Below are 23,023 nucleotides of genomic sequence, written 5' to 3' on the forward strand. Positions count from 1 at the left end.
TTTTTTTAATTGTCATAAAATGCATACACCACCACATTTACCATCTTAACCACTTTTTGCTATGCAATTTAGTGACACTAAGTACATTCACATTGTCTTGCTGCCATCATCATCGTTCATCCATAGAGCTCTTTTCCTCTTGCAAATCTGAAATTCTGTACCCCTTAAACAACTCCACACTCTCCCTTACTCCCATCCCCTAGCAACCACCATTCTACTTGCTGTCTCCATAAGTCTGACTACTCTACGTATTTCATATAAGTGGAATTATACAATAATTTTCCTTTTATGACTGGCTTATTTTACTCAGCGTAATGTCCTTAAGGTTTCTCCTTATAGCATGCATCAAATTTTCCTTCTTTCTAAGCCTGAACAATACTTCATTTTATGTATGTACCACATTTTGTTTATCCATTCACCTGTCAGTGAACACTTGAGTTGCTTCCAGTTTTTGGCCATTGTGAATAATACCACTATGAATATGGGTGTATAACAATCTACTTTCAGTTCTCTTGGGTGTAAACTGAAGGGGAGGAAAAACATCTTTTTCCTCTACTTTCTTTGGTGACTGGGACCCTGAAAATTCAACTGCCAAAAGAAAGGTTAACAGGAGAAATTGTTTACTGTGTATGCCTATAGAGGACGTCACAGAAAAGAAGTGAAGACCCAAAGAAGCAGCTAGACCTGGGGGCTTGTATACTATTTTAACAAAGAGCAATAAATTTGTGGAGACTTGCCAAAATAAGAGAAAATAGGTTTTGGATTTGGGGGGAGGTAAATTGTAGGAATGTAAGTAGATGTGGGAAACTAATGGAAGATGAGGGTTATTTTAATAAGGTTTGTTTGTTCAGGTTCATTCTCGCACCATCTCTAGCGATGAAGGTTGTTTTCCTTCTCTTGGTACAGGAAAATTTATACCCTTCCTTTAGGCAGAAAGGGGAGGGTAGAGAGCTTTCCCCTGAACCTGCTGTTTGTCAATTGTCTTCAGCTCAAATTAATCCTTATGCCAAAGTGGCGAATTTTTGTGGTAGCATATTCTTTTCTTTTAAAAATTTATTTTATTGAAGTGTAGTTGATTTACAATGTTGTGTTAGTTTTTGGTGTACAGCAAAGTGATTCAGTTATACATATACAAAAAAGTTTGCTTCTGCTAATCCCAAACTCCCAATCTTTCCCTCCCCCACCCCACCCCCTTGGCAACCACAAGTCTGTTCTCTATGTCTGTGTGTCTGTTTCTCTTTCATAGATAAATTCATTTGTGTCACATTTTAAATTCCACATGTAAATGATATCATAGGGTATTTGTCTGACTTACTTCACTTAGTATGATAACCTCTAGATCCATCCATATTGCTACAAATGGCATTATTTCATTCTTTTTATGGCTGAGTAATATTCCACATACACATATATATATCTCACATCTTCTTTATTCATTCATCTGTCGATGGACACAGGTTTTTTTGATGTTGTGGCTATTGTAAATAGTACTGCTATGAACGTAGGAGTGCATGTATCTTTTCGAATTATAGTTTTGTCCACATATATGCTCAGGAGTGAGATTGCTGGATCATATGGCATCTCTATTTTTAGTTTTTTGAGGAAACTCCATTCTGATCCCCTTGAATACCTGGAAGTAGAATTACAGGATCATTTAGTAATTCTATTTTGTAATTTTTTGAGGAGCTCCCCTACTGTTTTCCATAATGGCTGTACCATTTTACATTCCCACCAACAGTATACAAAAGTTTCAATTTCTCCATATCCTTTCTAACACTTATTTTATTTTATTTTATTTTATTTTATTTTTGACATCCTTATGGGTATGATGTGGTTGCTACCATGTTTTAAGTAAATTCTTATTTGGATTCAGCACATGCTGTCCATAGAGAGTTTTGAAAGGAAGCAGAAAATTATTTAAACTCATCACTGTTTGTTCGACCAGGGTCTAACTGGAATCATTGGTAGGGTTATAATGAAATCATACAATGTGTTTAAAACCAACCAACATAACACCTATCACAGGCTAGGTTTTCCAGGATGCAGATTCTAAGACAGAAATTACCATGCAGAAGGACTATAAGGGAGTGCTGGAGGGATTAACACCCACGTAAAGAAAGGGCAAGAAAGAAAGCAGGATTAGACAGAAGCTAACTCTACGGGAAGCTACGAAGCTAGGATGGCTCTTCCCAGTTTTCCTCACTTGCATGTGGCACCTGTTTTCAAAGTGTATATTTTATTTCTTTGAAGGTGACATAGACCTGTTCCAGAATCCTGGGGGACTATGTTGTGGTTCCTTCACTGGGGCTTTCCATACATTCTCTATGGTGTATTTTCCCACACTGATAAATCTAGTACAGGGGTTGCCTCGTTGTGCAGCCCAAGTTCAGGGCTGTGCTTACTGCAGTCTGGATCTGCTAAAGAGCCTTTTCCTGCTCTGGTCCCACTCAAACATGGCAGTGTTTTTTTTTGTCCGTCAGTACATGAGTTAAGAGAATCCCCAGGCATAGAAATGTTGACTCAAGGAACCAAAGAATTCTACCAAGCATTGTGCTTTCTTCTTTGTGGTGGGAAATGCAAGATGCAATAATCTGCCTTTTCCTTTGGAGGGATGTCCCAGCCCACCCCAGACCACTCATCCCTAAACATTTTACTGATGCAGTGGGTCCCTTCATCTTGTTTGGGTTTATTTCCCGCTCTCTGGCACTCACGTGTCTTACAGTATGGCTCATCCTCTCCAATGAGCATCATGTGATTGCTATAGTGGATGTGATTGCTATAGTGGATATAATTGCTGTGAGATGTCCAGCTGGCCTACTTGTTTTTGCACTACATTACGGCAAAGGATGGTAGAATTAACATAGCCTTGGGGTAAGACTGTTTGTTCTAAATGAATGTGACTTTTTTTCCTGATCTTCCTTTCTAATGAGAATGGAAGAGAATATATGTATCTGATTGATGGCAGCATACTACGTGTCTAAGGCCATGTTAATCTGCTCCAGCAAAGGTACCACACGGAACAGCAGCTTCACTTAGGGCTACTATTTGGTTGAGTTTACAAGAGTGCACTGTCATCCTCTAACTTTATTTAACTTTTGAGGGAACCAGGCTGAAAATTAAATGGAGATAGGATGGGGACCATCACCCCTATATCCTATAGATCTTTGCATCACTCTGACCTTACTGCCATAACTTTTTCCATTTTGATAACTGGACACACCTTCTTCTTATGTTTAACTCTAGCTGCCTGATATCTATTATCCTGGAGTTCTTGCCCCTCTCATCAGTGCATCCTTATTGCTTTGGTAAATGGTTGGCTGGTGGACTTTCTAGCCTTAGGGAATCTATCTAGTGTGCCCACCTCTCTGAACCTTGGAGGCCTTCCTAAACCATCTGCCTTATCAGATCTGGCATTTGTAGCGTGGGGCATCACTTTATCCAAGATTCCTCAAAAGCTAACCTAGCTGCCTATTAGTATCATCTTTTGCAGTCATTGCCACATGCTAAATCCTGTCTCAGGGGAAAGAGCTACCAAGTTGACAAACTCTCTTATTTATCTCTATGTTCTGCCCTCCTTGATCCTGCATCATTTCTTTCTTTCTTTCATTGGACTCATATTTACTGAACTCCTGTTGGTACATAGAAGTCAGGTCCTACCTCAACTTTGCGTTACAATCCCTCACTCCCGTACAAGGTCCAGCACAGCCCAACCAGAGTCCTAACCTTTGCATAGCAAACCTGCCTAGGTTGAGAATTTTACCTTCTTCAAAGCTCTTCTCTAATGATTAAGGAGGGTCATCAGCTTCTTCTTCCCTCTTGTGTAGCAATGAAACCTCTTTACATGACACCAAAGGAGCACTCTTGGCTTTCACACTTACCTTTTGATTATACATTAATCATTCTCAACCACTGTCTATTGCCTTAGCACAGCCCCTCAATTCCAGTGTTCCTATAATTTCTTCCGTATGTCTCTAATACATACACTCTCTTTTTGTGCTAAAGAGAACGTTCTCAATGAGTAAGGCAACCTGCAACAAAGGAAATTCTGGAAGAGGGCTAACAGCTGCAGGCTGATTGGCTGCCAGCGGTACTTCGAGAAGTTAGGGAAACGAAGGCCCAGAGGCCCGGAGGCGGTGCTGTGCTGGACGAGTATAAGCAACTTAGAACTGGAGGTGCAGCTGGAACCACATAGCTGAGAGTTAGTAGTAGAGTCAGAATCCATGTCTTTTGAGAGTTAGCTGAGTTATTGTTCTACTGCAACAAGCAATCTCTGTGAGGTCAAATAAGGCAGCCAGATTCCTTGGTGATGTTGGGGAAAAGGCATGTGCTCTCATTTTTTCTGCTTCCCAACACCACCACCCCTTGTCACAGGAACAGGACAGAGAGGTTCAGCATAGGGACTCTGGCAGGACATGCATGGCTCAGGCCCTATTCCACCCTCTGGGGGATATTACAGCACCAGTCACTGATGCTTCCTTGAGGTCCTCTCTTCCCCCTGCCCCCAGGTTCAAGTGTTCCCGTACCGCTCGCTCTTCAGGACACAAGAAGAGTGCCGATGACTCGTGATTGTTCCCTTCATCCCCTCTTTCCTAAGAGGCAGAGGATGCGAGGAAGCTCTATCTTCCATTTCTAGGATTGTCACCACTACCTCCAGCAGAGACTCAGTTTTACTAAAGGATGTCCTCTGACATCCATCTGTTTGAGGAGGTAAATTTTTTCAATGTAAAAGTAATAAAAGTTATTTCTAGAAAAGTGAGAAATTTCATACAAGGAAAAAGAAGAAATATACACATTCAACCCATCATACAGAGACAATCATTATTATCATTTTGGTTCATTTCATTTCCACGCTTTTCAGGACTTTTTTAGAGTCATAGTCACATAAACCATTTTTCCTGCTTTAATATTATAACAGACATTAATATTATAACAAAAGCATTTTCCACTGTTTTAATCCTTGTGAATATAAAATTAAGTGTTATACTGAGCATAAGTGTATTAATAATATTGATATTATTACACAGCCATGAGTGTATTGCCTACTTAATCATATCCTTGTTTGGGGGTAGGTGTATGATATATATAACAAGATACATATATTTATGCAATTAAAACACTATAAATATGTGTAGTAAGCTTTTTCATTTAAAATTATATGCTATTTTCCATGTCATGAAAAATTATTTTTAAGCTTAATTTTTAATTGCTGCATGATATTTCACTTTGCGGATGTACATAGCCTTGGGAATTATTCTGATATTATGAGTCATCTGATATAATGTCAGAGTTTCGTTATACTAAATTAATCTACTGCCTTTATGATTATTTCCTTAAAAGAGATTTCTAGAAGTGCATTACTGGGTTAAAGAACGTGACAAAAATGTGAGCTGTTCAGCAAACCCATTGCCCCTTCTTCCTGGACACACATCTGGATACATTTCCCAGCCTTCCTTGCAGTGAAGTGTGCCAACTTGACCTAGCTCTGGCCAACGGAATGAGAGCCACTTCTAGGCCTGTCCATAGAACATTACATGCAGACTCTTGTGTACTCTCTCCGACTCTGCAGAATGACTCTCAACATCTCCATTAAATTTGGCCAAGGATCCATGAATTTCCAGGACCTTGAGTGATTGAATAGAGCATCTCTCTCTCTCCCACACACACACACACACACACACACACACACACACACACACACACACCTCAAGACCTGAAACAGTTCAGGAAAATCATATGAACAAGAAGTAAACTTCTATTTTGTCTGAGCCATTATACATTTTTGGATCAATGTTATCAGACTAATAAAAAATACACACTTTAAAATATCCTTGTACAGTTTGTTGTTTTTTGTATATATTTTAAAACCGCTGTCTAAAAGGTACTGATAATGTATATTCTCATTTGCAATGTATGAGAAAGCCCACACCATGGTCAGCATTAAAAATACGTTTACCACCTTGCATGAAAAGATTCATTATTAAATTTGCCTTTTGTGATTACTGGTGAAGTTGAATATTTTTCTGTTTATTAATCACTTGCATTTTATGATGTATAATTTTTTTAAAGCACTCAAATATATCTTTCCTTCTTTGATGCACTTCATTGTTTCAATCTACATGCTTATAGACAATCTCAAATTAATACTCTATTGACCTGAAGAGTCAGGCTTAGTTTTTTGGCTAATATTTTAGAAGATCCTAAACTATCATTATGCTTTAATAGTATCTCATGACCAACAAGACCAAGGAAAAAAACCCAGCTGGATTTGGTCCCGCAATTCTGGGAAAACTAAATTGTTAATCAGGTAATTGCAGAATAGCACATTCAAAATAAATATCAAGAAATTCCTTTCAAATTCTGGTGTTGGAAAACAGGGCCACCACCTGGTATATTCTATATTTATTTGGTTTTGGCGAGTGTAATTTGGCTGCAATTCACTATAATTAGGAACAGTATTATAATGGAGTTTAGCTCAACTCATACATTGGCTTTGACTTATGTGACACATGTTACCATTTTGAGTTTCTCACATGGGCTGAATGCTTTATTTCAAGCATGGTTTCTACCACAGAGCTGTTTTCTGCTGGGAATGGGGGAATGGGTGGTGATTAGGACTCTGGAAGTATAATCCGTTCCCTTGTACTTAGTTTTACCTCTCTGTTCTTACATGGCTCTGCAAGTCAACTTCACTTTACTCTCATGGTTACCCTGGCCAGTTCAGTCTTAACTATTACTGGGACTTACCACACAAATATTTATTGAGTGCCTGTTATGTGCCAGACAGTGTTCTAGATGCTGGGAATACAGTAGGTAAAAAAGGAAAAAAAGAAAACTCCCTGCCCTTGAGGAATTTTCAAACAGTATACAATAAATATAACAAATAAATACTATCACATAGTATGTTGGAAAATGATAAGTGCTATGGGAAAAAAAGTAGAGTAGGGCCAAGATGATTGAGGGCTGGTTACAGTATTAAATAGGTGGTCAGGGTTAATCTCAAAAAGAAGATGAGATTTGATCTAAAACTTGAAGGAAGTGACTGAGGAGAGTAGGTTAAGTAGATATCTAGGGAAGGAGCAGATAGTGCAAAATTCCTAATGTGGGCGTGTTTAAGGAGTGGCAAAAAGGAAAGCAGTATGGCTGGAGCAGAGTTACCCTGAAGGAAGGAAGTGAGGATGGAGGCTACATCATATAGCATCTTGTAGGCTCTTATAAGCACCTTGACTCTCTGGGTACAATGGGAAACCACTAGAGGATTTTGAACAGAATGACATTATCTGACTTTCACTGTTAAAAGTTCTGTTCCCACTATCTACTGCTGTGTAACAAACCATCCCAAAATGTAGTGACTTAAAACAATTTATTATTATTATCTCTCATAGTTCTGCAAATTGACTGGGCTGAGTTGGGCAGTTCTTCTTAATCACATGGCATTTGATTTTCACTGTTGGTTGGATCCTCAGCTTGGGTGTTGACTGGAACACCCACATGTGGCTTCTCCATGTGGCTTGGGCTTCTCAAGCATGGAAGGTAGGTTCCTAGAGGAAGCATGCCAAAGGCAAGTCTTCCAAGAGACCAAAGAAGCAAGGCTTCTTATGAATAGCTGTGGAAATCCCTGAATGTTGCTTCTGCCTCATTGTTCAAGCAAGTCTTTGAGGTCAGCCCAGATTCATAAGAGGTGTTTTAGACTCTACTTCTTGTGTGAGAATGGCAAGGTTGTCACACTGCAAAAGAGTATGTGGGATGGGAGGTATTATTGTTTCTCTCTTTGGAAAATATAATATGCCTTAGAATCCCTCTAGCTGTTGTGATGAGAATAGATTGGGTGATTGGGGGAAGGATGGCAGTGGCAGGTGCCAAAGACAGACTGTCCAAGAGGTTAATCTAAGCAAGAGATGACAGTGGTATAGACCAGAATGATAACAGCAGAGATAACAGAAAGGGGTCAGATTCTGGATTTAGTTTGAAAGTAGAGCCAACATTATTTACTGATGCCTTGGATGTTGGTGTGAGAGAAAGAGAGAAGTCAAGATGTTACGAAAGTTTTTGGCCTGGGCAACTAGAAGGATTAGAATTGTCAACAAATGTGAAGAAGGCTGCAGGTAAAGCAGATTGGATATGATAAGTTTGAGACATCTGTTGGATATCCAAGTGCAGTTGTTAGCAGGTGGATATACAGTCTTAGAGTGAGGATGGAGAGGGATACATTAACTCATTCAAAATATATTATGAATGTTCTCTGAACGCTTTCTAAGCCATAAAAATTGGATAGATTTTTATTTTCCTCATTTAAAAAGGCTATGTATAGCACTAATTACAATAGCGCCAACTAGATACTTCCCAAATGCCCTTCAACAGTAGAATAAGTAAATATATTGTGGTATATGCACATAATGAAACAGCAATAAGACTGAATGAACTATAGCTATGCACAATAATGTGAATGAGTCTCTCAAAAATATTTAAATTAAAAATTTAGAAAAATTATAGTTAAAAAAGTAACAAAATATATTAAGACTACATATTAAGTGTACAGTTCAGTTGTGATAGGCGTGTTTGCAATGTTGTGCAATACATCTCCAGATCTTTTTCATCCTGCAAAACTGAAAAACTGTACCCATTAAACAACAACTCCCCATTTCCCTTTCTGCTAGCTCCAAGCAACCATCCTTCTACTTTCTGTTTCTATGAATTTGACTACTTTAGATACCTCATATAAGTGGAATTTTACATGTATTTTTCTTCTTGTGAGTGGCTCATTTCACTTACCATAATGTCCTCAAGATTCACCCACATTGTAGCATGTGACAGGATTTCTTTCCTTTTTAAGGCTGAATAATATCCACTGGATGTGTATACTGAATTTTGTTTTTCCATTCATCTTGATGGACATCTGGGTTGCTTCCACTTCTTGGCTCTTGTGAACAATGTTGCTATGAACATGGGTGAGCAAATATGTCTTAGAGACTCCGATTCAATTCTTCTGGATATATACCCAGAAGTGGGATATCTAGATCCTGTGGTAATTCTATTTTTACCATTTTGAAGAATAATCAAACCATTTTCTATAGTGGCTGCACCATTTTACATTCCAACCAACAGGGCACAACAGTTTCCATTTCTTCATATCCTTGTCAACACTTGTTATTTTCTGTTTTTTGTTTCTTAACAGTAGCCATGCTACTGGGTATGAGGTGGTATCTCATTATGGTTTCCTTTTTTTTAATTAATTAATTAATTAATTAATTAATTAATTTTATTGGCTGTGTTGGGTCTTTTCTGCTGTGTGCGAGCTTTCTTTTTAGTTGTGGTGAGTGGGGGCTACTCTTCGTTGTGGTGCATGGGCTCCTCATTACCATGGCTTCTCTTGTTGTGGACTACAGGCTCTAGATGCGTGGGCTTCAGTAGTTGCAGCACATGGGCTCAATAGTTGTGGCTCACAGGCTTAGTTGCTCCATGGCACGTGGGATCTTCCTGGAGCAGGGCTTGAACCTGTGTCCCCTGCATTGGCAGGTGGATTCTTAACCACTGCACCACCTAGGAAGCCCCTCTCATTATGGTTTTGATTTGTATTTCTCCAATGATTAGTAATGTTGAGCATCTTTTCGTATGCTTATTGGCCATTTGTGTGTTATCTTTGGAGAAATGTCTATTCAAGTTCTTTGCCCATTTTTAATCTGATTATTTGTTTTTTGCTGTTGTTGAGCTATAAGAGTTCTTTATACATTATGGGTGTGAACCCCTTATCAGATATATGACTTGCAAATATTTTCCTGTTCTTTAGGATAAATTTTCACTCTATTAATTGTGTCTTTTGATGCACAGAAATTTTAAATTGTGATGAAATCCAATTAATCTATTTTTGCTATTGTTGCCTGTGCTTTTGGTGTCATATCCAAGAAATCATTGCCAAACCCCATGTGATGAAGTTTTTTCCCTGTTTTCTTCTAGGAGTTTTATAGTTTTAGGTCTTACGTTTAGGTCTTTAACCCATTTTGAGTTAATTTTTGTATATGGTATAAGGTAAGAGTTGTATTTTATTCATCTGTATGTGGATGTCTAGGTTCCCAGCACCGTTTGTTGAAGAGACTGTCTTTTCCTTATTGCATGGTCTTGGCACCCTTGTCAAAGAACATTTGGCCGTATACATGAGGATGTATTTCTTGGCTGTCTGTTCTAAGCCATTGGTATATATGTCTGTCACTATGCCATCAAACATATTTTTGTTTTGTTTTGTTTTTTCTTTATTTATGGCCTGTGTTGGGTCTTCGTTGTTTCTCTAGTTGTGGAGAGCAGGGGCTACTCTTCATTATGGTGTGTAGGCTTCTCATCTTGTTGTAGAGCACAGGATCTAGGTCCGCAGGCTTCAGCAGTTGCAGCACACAGTCTCAATAGTTGTGGCTTGTGGGCTCTAGAGCACAGGCTCAGTAGTTGTGGCTGCAGCATGTGGGATCTTCCTGGACCAGGTATCGAACTCATGTCCCCTGCATTGGCAAGCAGACTCCCAACCACTGTGCCACCAGGGAAGTCCCAAATGTATTTTTAAATAAAGGGAGTCAGACAGAAAATAATATAAACTGTATGATTCCATTTACATAAAATTCAAAATTGATCTAATCTGTGGTGTTAGAAGTCAGAGGGTATCCTTGTGGCTGTGGGTAACTGGAAGGGGGATGAGGGGGTTTTGGTGGTACTAGTAATATTGTTTCTTGATCTTTGTGTTTACTATGCAGGTTTGTTCACTTTGAAAAGTCATTGAGTTATACATGGGTATTTAGCATTCATAATTACCATCAGACTCTTTATACTATTTAATGTAATCTTAATTAAAAATGATTGCCTAGAAACAGAGAACTATGATCAAAATCCATTGATCCTATACTGCTTTTAATTACTACGACATGCATTTTTTTTTTCCTCATTGGATTCACAGTAGAGAAGATAAGGGTCTTGTTGTAAGTTTCAGTCATTCATTTCTAGGTAGACCTCTTTCTTCACATATCTGGGAGAGTAGTTAGGAGTGAGTGATGAAAGAGAATACGCAATGCTTCTTATTGCATTCTTTGAACAATCAGCGCAACATTGACTTTTGTTAGCTGACAAATAGCATTTGATTATAACACCTTCCCTAATTGCAATAGTCTCATAATGCCAACTTTGACAAAAAACAATTTTCCATAATGCCAAGTTGATCAGACCCCACCAAAATAAGGACCCACCAGTTATTCCTGCAAGCCCATGTTAAGCAGAAAAATAAGGTGTAGCCCTCTCTTCAGTAGTATCTATACTAGAGCTTCCCAATCTGTGTGCCTTGGCGCACCACGTGCTGGGAATGAATGGTGTGTGTATGGAGGCACGGATTCTACTCAGCTTTCAAGGGTGGTCAAGCCAGGCTTGAAGAGAATGAAATTACTCCTACAATGAGATATTTCAGTCCTTCAATCCATTGTTCTCTATGGATATCATTTCCTCTGTGTGCAGTAACGTACAAAGGGTTGGAAAGTCAGTAATGAGAAAAAATAGTGAGACCCCTAGCACAGTGAAGAGTTCCACTTATAAATAGAGAATTATTCCTAAATCTTGACACTAACCCATCTTCCTGGATGGGCAAGAGGAGCCTCTAAGAAAGAAAAGTGAAGTCTTGTGGTTTCCTGGGACGGCTCTAGAGTCAAACTACTTGATTTTGAATGATAGCTTTGCCATTAACCAATTGTTTTGTAAAATACTTAAAAAACAAAATGACACTGCTTTGTGCCTCAGTTTCTTCATCTATGATTCATAGAAACTTACCTTAGAGAGTCATATGAAAATTAAATTGCATTACCTCAGTGCTTAGCATATACTAAGTGATCAAGAAATGTTAACTATTGTTAACATTGAGTATCATTGTGTACAATTTATTGAGTACCAGGCTTGAGTGCCAGGCTTGCTAGGAATTTTTATAAAGTTTATTCAGTCTAATCCTCAAGTAGGTTTATTATTTCCCATTTTGCAGATAAGAAAATTAATGCTTAGAGGGGTTAAACGGCTTGCCCACGGCTAACAGCTAACAAATGGCAGAGTCAGACTTTAACTTCTAGGTCATGTAAACCCAGGGTCTTCAAATGTTTTTGCTAATATACTCCTTGGCACGTTAAAAAAAATACTTCCATAATTTTCACTGTAAGTATAACAGTTACAAAGAATACAATTTCCAGCATTGTGACTATTGGCATTTCAAAATAAAACTGTTATATCACTCTTCTAAATGCATCCAACGGCATTTAAATTTCACAGTGATTGGCTACGCACCATGGTCCATTCAAAAAATACTTGAAAAAGCTCGTAATAGTTAAAAATTTACAGTCCCTTTCCTTCCATGAAGTTATTTTTCCATCTTAATGCCCATATTCCAGGGTTTTTTTAAAAAAATTATTTATTTATTTATTGGCTGCGTTCGTTAGGCCTTCATTGCTGCACTTGGGCATTTTCTAGCTGTGGTGAGCCAGGACTACTCTTTGTTGTGGTGCTCGGGCTTCTCATTGCGGTGGCTTCTCTCGTTGGGGAGCACAGGCTTTAGGCACGTGAGCTTCAGTGGTTGCAGCATGTGGGCTCAGTAGTTGTGGCTCGCGGGCTTAGTTGCTCTGGGGCATGTGGGATCTTCCTGGACCATGGATCAAACCCATGTCCCCTGCATTGGCAAGCGGATTTTTAACCACTGTGCCACCAGAAAAATCCCCCAGGATTTTTTCTATTCCCCTAGTTTTTATGCTTCAAAATATTTTGTTGGTTGCCCTATCATACTTCTGTACAATAATGAATACACATAAAATTTCCTGTGATCATAAAGTCTTGTGTTAAAATATTTTTTCTGAATTGAATTATCGCTATAATCACTAGTAGTTAATAATTTATTGAAGCATAAATATATTACATATTCAATAATTATTGAACACACATGTAAAATATTGGAAATGAAACTTCGTGAGATAGATGTGGGTCATGGGAATCTATGGAACTCTGATGAAGGGTATATCAAAATGTTCTTTAGCTTGAACTCTGGGACATCTTTTCCCTCAGGACAATGCACTTTAGGGAGGTGTGGGATATGTGAGAGGAATTTTTCCTTAAGCTTCTGGATCTTAAGACTCTTCATAACTGTTTGCCTCTTGGGAAGTCCTTCAGCACTAAGATGCCTACCCACTCCAGTTTAGACCTGTTGTCTTGGTGTAACTATTAACAAAACCCCGTTCTTCTCTGAGTATCTCAGTTTGGAGGATATTACAGATCACCCCATCAAGTATCCCTTGTGGTCCCCCAAGAAAACATTACTCAGATTTGAAGACTGCTCTTAGAAACAAAGGGGTGCCTGAATTCTTTTTCTCCTGTTAAATTGTAAAAACATTCATTGTATACTTATGTTCCATGCACTATATTAGTTACTTTGACATATTATCTTATCATCAGAATTACCATATGAGGTGCTTTTATTATATCCCTTCTTTTTTAACAGATAAGAAAACTGAAAATCCAGAGAGCGTAATTGACCAGTTACTGGTAGTAAGTGACTAAACCAGAACTCAAGCCTTGCTCCCTGTTTCTAAAGTGTGTGCTTAAAATCAGGTGTAGTAAAAGAATGAAATTAGAACACTTCCTAACACCATACACAAAAATAAACTCAACATGGATTAAAGACCTACATGTAAGGCCAGACACTATAAAACTCCTAGAGGAAAACATAGGCAGAACACTCTATGACACACATCAAGGAAAGATCCTTTTTGACCCACCTCCTAGAATCATGGAAATAAAATCAAGAATAAACAAATGGGACCTAATGAGACTTAAAAGCTTTTGCACAGCGAAAGAAACCATTAGCAAGACAAGAGGACAGCCCTCAGAAGGGGAGAAAATACTTGCCAACGAACCAAAGGACAAACAATTCATCTTCAAAATATACAAGCACCTCATGCAGCTTAAGCCAAAAAAAGCAAATAACTCAATCCACAAATGGGCGGAAGACCTAAATAGACATTTCTTCAAAGAAGACATACAGATGGCCAACAAACACATGAAAAGATGCTCAGCATCACTAATCATTAGAGAAATGCAAGTCAAAGCCACAAAGAGGTAACACCTCACACTGGTCAGAATGGCCATCATCAAAAAATCTAGAAACAATAAATGTTGGGGAGGGTGTGGAGAAAAGGGAACTCCCCTGCACTGCTGATAGGAATGTAAGTTGGTACAGCCACTATGGAAAAGTCTGGAAAACTAAAAATAGAACTATTATGATTCAGTAATCCCACTACTGGGCATATACCCAGAGAAAACCATAATCCAAAAAGAAACATGTACCATAATGTTCATTGCAGCACTATTTACAATAGCCAGGACATGGAAGCAACCTAAATGCCCATCAACAGATGAATGAATAAAGAAGATGTGGCACATATATAATGGAATATTACTCAGCCATAAAAAGGAATGAAATGGAGCTATATGTAATGAGGTGGATAGACCTAGAGTCTGTCATACAGAGTGAAGTAAGCCAGAAAGAGAAAAAAAAATACTGTATGCTAACTCACATATACGGAATCTTAAAAAAAAAAGAAAAGTTACTGATGAACCCAGTGACAGGACAAGAATAAGGATGCAGATGCAGAGAATGGACTGGAGGACATGGGGTTGGGTGCGGGGGAGGCGAAGGGGAAGCTGGGACGAAGTGAGAGAGTAGCATAGACGTAGATACACTACCAACTGTAAAATAGATAGCTAGTGGGAAGTTGCTGTATAACAAAGGGAGATCAACTCGATGATGGGTGATACCTTAGAGGGCCAGGACAGGGAGAGCAGGAGGGAGTCGTGGGAGGGAGGGGATATGGGGATATATGTATAAATACAGCTGATTCACTTTGGTGTACCTCAAAAGCTGGTACAAGAGTGTAAAGCAATTATATTCCAATAAAGAGCTTAAAAAAAAATCAGGTGTAGTCCCTGAGTCTCCAGCCTTGTGTTGATTCTTTTTCTTGGGGTCCCACCTTGTTGAAACTCGGGCTGTAGTTTCAATCTGCTCACTGCCAGACTGCCCTTTGGCCCAAATCTCCACATCAAACATCTTCCTTTTACAGGCTCTCTTTTACAGTTGTCAGCACTCTCTCTTCATCCCTATCCTGGTTCTGTTCACCAGCATCTCCTCTCTGGGTGACTGCACGGGGCCCAATCCATCTGGCAAAGGCAGCCAGAGCAATCTCTCCAAAATGCTAACTTTATCATTCCACTCACCTGCCTAAGCCAGCCTGGTGCTTCCCATAAAGATGAAGTCTGAACCTCTTATCAAGATTTATCAGGCTCTTCTTCTTAATTGTACATGTCAGTCCTACTGAACTTTCTCCTTTTTCTTCTCCAACCCCACCTATTTTGCCAATTATTTGTCCCACACACATCCCTACCTCCCAACCCTGTCTTCTATTCATACTTGAGATCTTAGTTTAGATCTCTGGGCAGCTTGCCTGGGCTTTGTGAGCCACTCTCTGTCTAACTTTGGTGTCCTTCCAGTGATGCACGGGAGCCAACTGGAACAGGCTCTCAAAGCCGATTGTTTACATCACTTCCCAATTTCAGCGTTGCATGGTGTCATGTTGGCATCTTGAAATTAGCCCATGGTGGGAGTATTCACACCAGGGAAAGTGACAAATGGTACAAACCAGGGTCTTTTTTTTTTTTTTTTAACTGATTAGTAAACATTTACCAGAACAACACTATGCCTCTCCTATATTTTCATAACACTTGGAACACCATTTACTTCATTCATTCAAGAATGTTTACCCACTGCCAGATGTCAGATACTGAGGACATAAAGGGGGGCAAATAAGATAATCCTTGCAGTATGAGCTGACAGTGTTGAAACAGGGAGATTGACCTTAGTCAAATAGCCATATACATTAAATTTTAAATGATCATTATGTAAAGACCTAAAAATGCTTTAAAAATCTATACTAGGATATCTGACCTAGCCCAGGAAGGTTTTCCTGAGCTAAAATCCGATGAAGGATAAGGTTAGGTTTAAGAAGGGACAAGGCAAGAAAACAATCCAGGTCCAGGAAGCAACATATGCTATGGTTGGGGGGAGCATGACCCTCAGGAGCAAGGGTAAGTGGACAGTGTGGCAGATGGGAGCCCTGAAGCTTGGGGGGTGATGCAGCTGCAGAGTTAAGGCCACACAGAGTTTCGTAGGCCCCACTAAAGAGTTTCCTCTTTATCCTAAGAGCAATGGAAAGTGTTTTGAGCAGGAAGGGCACATGTACAGTGGAAAATCAGCATGGTATGGTGGTTCAGAAATCAACTCTGGAGCCTGGTTGCCTGGCTTGGAAGGTTGACTCCGCGACTTACTAGTATCTTAGTAAGTAACTTCTCTGTGCCTCAGTTTCCTCATGGGTTAAATGGTGATAAAATAATACCTACTCTGGAATCCCTGGTGGTCCAGTGGTTAAGACTCCATGCTTCCCATGCAGGAGGCATGGGTTCCATCCCCTGGTTGGGGAAGTTCCACATGCCAAGCGAGGCAGCCAAAAAAAAAAAGTGTTTCTGAGTTGGTGTCATTGAGTCTGAGACTTGAAAGGTGAGAATGAGCCTGCCTGTGTTTACTACAAGTGATGCAATAAAAATAATTATGCTATATATTGAGAGCTCTTCATATTATTAAAAATAAAAACAAAAACAAAAACAAAACAAAATAATACCTACTCTGCAGGACTGTTTATTAGCTTGTAAACCGTTAGAACAGTTCATAGCACATCATAAATGCTATGAAAGTGCTAGTTCAATTAAATAAAAATATCTTTGGTGAGATAACTGGACGTTGTGGGTGGCCTGCAGTCCAACGGGGGATGCAGATAAAAACAAATAATTATAACATAACATGGGGTAAGCACCAAAGATAGTGGTAACACAAAGACGAGGATGAACTTAGTTTCAAGTGCTTATTATGGGCAGTCAAGAGCATAAAGGAAGTTCCAATTGGAGAAAGCAGCACTAAGAAGTGTTGAGATAGATAACACTGACTCAGATGCTTAAAGCTTAAGGCCAGACATCAATGAAAACCAGTGGGGGTGGGGGTGGGGAATTGCCTGTCGGTCCAGTGGTTAGGCTTTCACTGTGGGGGCCTGGTTTTGATCCCTGGTTGGGGAACTAAGATCCCACAAGTCGCGTGGTGCTGCCAAAAAACAAAAAACAAACAAAGAAAACCCCACAAAAACACAAACTACAAAACAACGGGGTGGGGATGGGGAATCTGGCAGAGGGACCAAGGGGTGATTAATTTCAACTCCAAAGCAAATGCAAAGGCTTTATGGAGGAGGGCTCACCTCAAGGTTGACAGCATAGCCCTGCTCAGGTCAGAATGCTAACTCTGCACCTCACTAGTTTTGTGATTTGACTTCTCTAATCCTCAGTGTCCTCATCTGTAAAGTGGGAATAATAATAATAACTAACTCATACAGAGTTGATAATAATTCACAGTTAATGCATGTAAAGTCTTAGCATAAAGTACCCAATAAATATGAAGCTATTATTATTATTATAACATTATGAGTTCAACCTAGAGTGAGAAGAACTTTGGCACTAAAGGAATAAAAGTCCCCAAATTCGAAAAGCATCTGACACATTTGAAGAACAGCAAGTCAAAAGGCACTTTAAAGTATGGTCATCGGTGCCAATCTATGAATTGTCTTTATTAGTCCATGATGAGGTAAATATAGAAGTTCAGAGTCAACACTTCGAAATTAAAAGAACATTGGACTTCCCTGGTGGTACAGTGGTTAAGAATCTGCCTGCCAATGCTGGGGGACATGGGTTCTATCCCTGGTCTGGGAAGATTCCACATGCTGCAGAGCAACTGAGCCCTCACGCCACAACTACTGAGCCCACATGCTGCAACTACTGAGGCCTGTGGGCCTAGAGCCCATGCTGCGTAACAAGAGAAGCCATCGCACTGAGAAACCCCCATGCCACAACTAGAGAAAGCCCCCGTGCAGCAACAAAGACCCAATGCAGCCAAAAAATTAAAAATAAATACATAAATAAATGAAATATAATGTACTGATATTTAAAAAAACAAATTAAAAGAACACAAAAATAAATTGACAGTTATTTTATATTTGTATACTGTTATATACCTGTAATGAAAATTGGGCCTTGTAGTTTTTTACATGTTTTTTTTCACTTTTCTAGCAAGTTTTTAATTGTATCTTACAAAAAATGACAGTCCATAACTTACTGGAAATAATAAAACTTGTCCTTTACCTCAGATATTTTGAGAAAAAAGTGATTCAAGGTAGCTGGATATAGCACTATGGAGATGATCCTGGAGAGGTGGGCCAGGGTCACATTGAGATGAACTACTTTGAATGTCTTAGTTCACGTGGGCAACGGGGTTACTAAAAGTTTAGAGAGATTGTTGACTGAGGGTTAAGTGTATGTAGGTAAATGGACATTGCAAGTTTTGTACTTTTTTAAGTTCCAAGTGAGCACGCGTTTTTTGTTTTGCCTTGTTTTTCTGGTTAAAGAGGAGACCTGAATTGCTCTGTTTCACTAAGATAACTTTGTATTTGATAAGAGTGTGGTTAAACAAAGGAATTCAAATTTATCAAAACAGAAAACGTTGAAAATACGTGAGCACACACTTTGTGACCAGCGATGCGGGTGACTTGTTGAGATAAGTTACAGCTGGGTACTCACATGAGTCTCCTTTCTTCTCGGGCACCCTCATATAATTAATGCATAAACCAAAGAGACAGAACTCTTTCTGATCTTCCAGTTCGGGTCCTCTTGTCCACCTTCCATCATCACCGCCTCTTTAACCATACTGCCCGGCAGGATGGGACAATAACAGTTTAATAACCACGTAGCCGTGGGCGGCGTCTGCTCACAAAGCATGGGGTTTCCAGACGCCCTCATTCAGGCGCAGAGACAGAGCAACACCTTTCACGTTTTCCTTTCCACAACCCCTTCCTTCCCTACCTGCACAGCCACTCATGAAAGCACAGAACACGTCGGCTAAGCCCGTCGGCCCACCTGAGGTTACAACTCCTGAAACCCCCTGCGGCCCAAAGGCCCAGGCCGTGCGTACCCGCGAGGGCGACGCTCGGGCCCTTTGCCCCCTAAATAAAGAAGCAAGGCCGCGGGGCTCAGGACCCAGGGTGTGATACCGATTTTCTAAAGGGGACCAGATCCAGAAGGTGAGATGCCAGCCTGTCGGCCCGCGGCCCTCAGGTCTCCCGAGTCGCAGCGACGCCCTCATGCGCCGTGGAGGCGGCACCCCGCCCGGCCCTCCCGCCCGCGCCCGGCGTCCCGGGCCGCTGCGCCCCGCCTTCCTGCCCGCGCCCCGCAACCCGGGCGGCTGCGCCGCGCCTTCCCGCCCGAGGCACAGGGGGCAGGTCCGCGGATACCCCGCCGTGTGCCGGGCCCGAGCCGCGTCGGGGGTGTGGCCGCTGCCACCTGAAGCCTGGGCCGCGAGCCTGACCCCGGGCGCTGCTGCCGCCGCAGCCCAAGCAGCCGACCAGGTGCGTGCTCCGCCGGCCCGGCTGCAGGCCGTACCCGCGGGCGGCTGGGCCTGGCTCCTCCCGGCGGGCGGGTCGAGGCGGGTGCCGGCCCCGGTGTGAGGGGACTTCCCAAGCCTCTCATTCGTGGGAACGACTGACGGACGGGGTGGGGAGGCCACCGGGAAACGGGTCGGGCCTGCGGCTTCCGCGACACGGGCCCAGAAATGGGGAAGCCGCGTGCGGTCGCTGGGATGGAGAAGGATAATGTGCGCGGAGGACAGCGAGCGGGGCGTGATGGCTCCTTTCTTGTCTGGAGGAGGACTGGGGGTAGGTGCTCAGCCTCAGACCGCCAAGGAGCTTCCCTCGCTCGCATCTGAAACCAATTCCTAGTTTCCCTGAGCCTCCAGGTTGCTTTATCGGGGATCCTTTGTGGTTCCTTTCGCCTTTTATCTTGTACTTTCATTTTTGGTGCGCACGTCTGGGCTCCACGCAAGCTAAGTTACACGGGGGCAGAGCCCCTGTCGGACTTGTCAGGTACTCAGTAGTACTCGGTGAGCAACTGAATGACCGAGTTGCTATGAGGGAGAACTGGTGAATTAATGAATAAGTGAGCGAGTACACATAAAGTAGAGCTGAATGAAGGAATACATGAATGGATATAAATACACACGACATGGAGGCAGTGGAGACACAGGCTCACAACTCTTATCTTCTGGTAGTTTTCCAAAAGCTGTGTAAATGTTGCACTCTTGTAAATGGAGTCATTCTGATTGTGGCTACTTAAAAAGTTCTGTTCTATGCCGTTTCACAAGAAAACGATCACCAGAAGCACCACCTCATGTTTATGCTTTGAGTAGATTTTGTTGTATATGCATTGCTTAAAGCAAAGTATGCCCAGGCTTTTTTTTTTTTTTTGCTTGAGTTTTGTTTTCTGCTTTGGAGAATCATTGTTACTGTATTATTTAATGTATTTCTGAAAGACAAGGATGAATCTGAAGGTAGTACCACATGACTCTGCTTTTAGTAACTTTTTTGTAAAACCAGACGTTTCTTTGAATTCAGGATTGTGGAGGATCTCGTTTGTTTTCCTGAGACAAGTGCTGGCTGGTTTGTGACTGAAGAAGGCTGAATATAGTTCAGAGAGGAAAAGAGAGACTTTTATCTGTGTGCAGACACTTTGTAAGTGACATAGGCTGCTTTAATTCAGTTGGTCACTGCATCAATTCTAGGTTTCCAGACCCAGGTTTCAGAAACGCTGGATGACTTTAGACTTGTTACTTGATCTCTCTAGGTCTCAGTTTCTTAATCTCCAAGATGCAGGAGGTTAGGTAGGGCCCCTTCCTGAGTTAGAAACTTCTAGGATTCTCTTTTATTGGGTAAAAGGTGATGTTGCAGGTGATTTCATGAAGCCTGCTCACTTCAGCTGCTCTACTTGGGATTCTGTAGAATCCAATCTTGGCCCCACTGTGTTCTCTGCAAATTCCAACTCATTCCTCATCCTCTCCACATCTGCTACAGAAGGACCTGGGAGCCTGAGATGAGAATTAGAGACTCTGGGTTGGGGGGCGAGAAAGAAGGGCAATACTGTTTTGTGCATTGCCACAGGCTCCTGGTTCTGGGTCTTAACTTGTTTCCAATGCAACCAGCCTGACAATGCCATATATTTTCAGAATATCTAGGGAATTACATCACTATTAATTTGCCAGCATTTGAGATTAGTTATCATAGATCACAACATTTTGGAATTGGAAGGACCTTAGAGATTTTTTTAAGGCACTTAAAAAGTCATTTTACATTCATATTAAAATATTTCTTGCATGTTACATTTCACAAACACGAAGTCCCAAACGTGTTAAGTAAAATAAAATTAATGTTACCTACTTCAGTTCTTTCAAGTCTATTGGGATAAGTGAAGCCAAACATGGTGCTTGGTGGAAAAGACCAACTTTCTCTGACTTTTTTCTCAAAGATCCAGTTATGGGATCACCTGTGGTTCCAACATGGCATGTAACAGAGATGATATTTATGGGGCACTGACCACTAACCAAGCGCTGTTATATTTAACCTTTTTACTTGTATTGCCCCATTTAATCCTCACTGTAAACTTAAGTGCTAGGTACAGTTGTAATCCCTATTCAACCTTCCTAAATACAAACAGTGCTTAGAAAATGGGAAAGTCAGGTGTTCACAACACAGACAGATGGAGGCAAGGTTTCTCCTGGAAACATAGACAGTCCCTGCTAGGAAAGTCTGTGTAATGTTGTAGAATGTGGTCTCTGTGTTCCAGGATATATATTAAACTCTAGGGCATTATGGGTGAGTAAATTTAGAATGGGAGCTCAGGGGTGGAATGATTAAGACTGAATTACAGAGAATTGGTTGTTATATCATTTTGAAAATTATTGAGTTCCGTTGGTACTCTGGTAGATTCTGATATTTTGACCTAGATGCACATGCATCCTAATTTTAAAATGTGTTCAGATTTACCCATCCAGGGAGTATAAAAAGGATGACATCAAGAGCTATATGGGTGAGTGGCACCTAAGGGCTTTGACCTGTGAGTACCAAACAGTGTTGTTTCTTGGGCTTGCTTCTGGTCCTCGGTAAGCTGCTGCCTCCCAACATCCTTCTTTATAAGAATGACAACTCCTAATGCAAAGTGCAGTGCCTGCCTCACTGTAATCTAGGGGCAGAAATGCTAGATGAGTTTCCAGAACTCTTATAATTAATTGACAAGAGCAAAAGAGAGGCCCATAAAGTAAGTGGGAAATTATTTTGTTTCTTCTTTGTCAGTCAAGTTTAGTCTCATAGAAGGCAGAGACCAGTTGCGGCTGCTTGAAAAACTGAGAGCTGGTGCCAGTTTGATTTAGCTCAGGAGGCTGAAACTTTCTGCCCTGAAGGCTGGTGTGATGGAATAGACCTTCCCATTGCTCACAATATTATGAAAAAAACATTAAAGCAACAATTTTTATTACTTGCCCTGGAGCTAGAGCTTTAAAATGTACTTTCTTCTCCCCCTGCCCTCCCTAAACCACTTAGGTTTTAAAAACAAACAACCCATTCATGTGTTTGCTACATCAGATTATTAGTCCTTTTCTTTATTCCTGGGCCCTGTTGCTTTAATGCAGCTAAGAAGGAGGACTGGTGTGCTTCTAGATATATGGAATTTTTCTTTAGTTATTCTTTTATTCAGCACATATTAATTTCAGTAACCATTTAATGAGTGCATACTGTGTGCCAGATCAAGATGAATGAGATACTGAGTTCACTTGGGAAAGTGATCCACCCACAAATAATTGCAGCACAGGGTGATGTGGAAGTAGTGGCAACTCATTCTCCCAGGAGAGAGGTATAGTCAAAATTTAGGAAGACTTCACAGAGCAGGTGAATTCTGAACTGGATTTTGAAACCTAAAGGCAAAGAGGAGGGAGAAGGGCCTTCGTTCTAAGCACAGAGAACAACATGGGAAAAGAAAAGGAGGCAGTTAGAGCGTGGCACTCCCA

The 23,023-nt window shown here is 40.8% G+C and overlaps 1 protein-coding gene across 5 annotated transcripts in view; it reads left to right on the top strand.

Moving 5' to 3' along the window:
• The first annotated feature begins 19,351 nt into the window (after positions 1-19,351).
• Positions 19,352-23,023, top strand: part of CPQ (carboxypeptidase Q) — a 514,519-nt gene continuing 510,847 nt past the window's right edge. Inside the window, exon 1 of one of the 5 annotated variants that reach the window (XM_057734219.1) lies at positions 19,352-19,541. Coding sequence is in view for 4 of the 5 variants with exons in the window: in XM_057734220.1 (XP_057590203.1) it covers positions 19,785-19,847 (63 nt within the window). In the remaining variant the exon portion in view is untranslated. Of the gene's footprint in view, positions 19,542-19,779; positions 19,848-23,023 lie in introns of those variants that run through there. The other 4 variants (XM_057734220.1, XM_057734216.1, XM_057734218.1 and 1 more) reach the window with 4 other exon arrangements.

The sequence above is a fragment of the Hippopotamus amphibius genome, chromosome 5 (genome assembly GCF_030028045.1).
Source record: "Hippopotamus amphibius kiboko isolate mHipAmp2 chromosome 5, mHipAmp2.hap2, whole genome shotgun sequence".
Lineage (NCBI taxonomy): Eukaryota > Metazoa > Chordata > Mammalia > Artiodactyla > Hippopotamidae > Hippopotamus > Hippopotamus amphibius.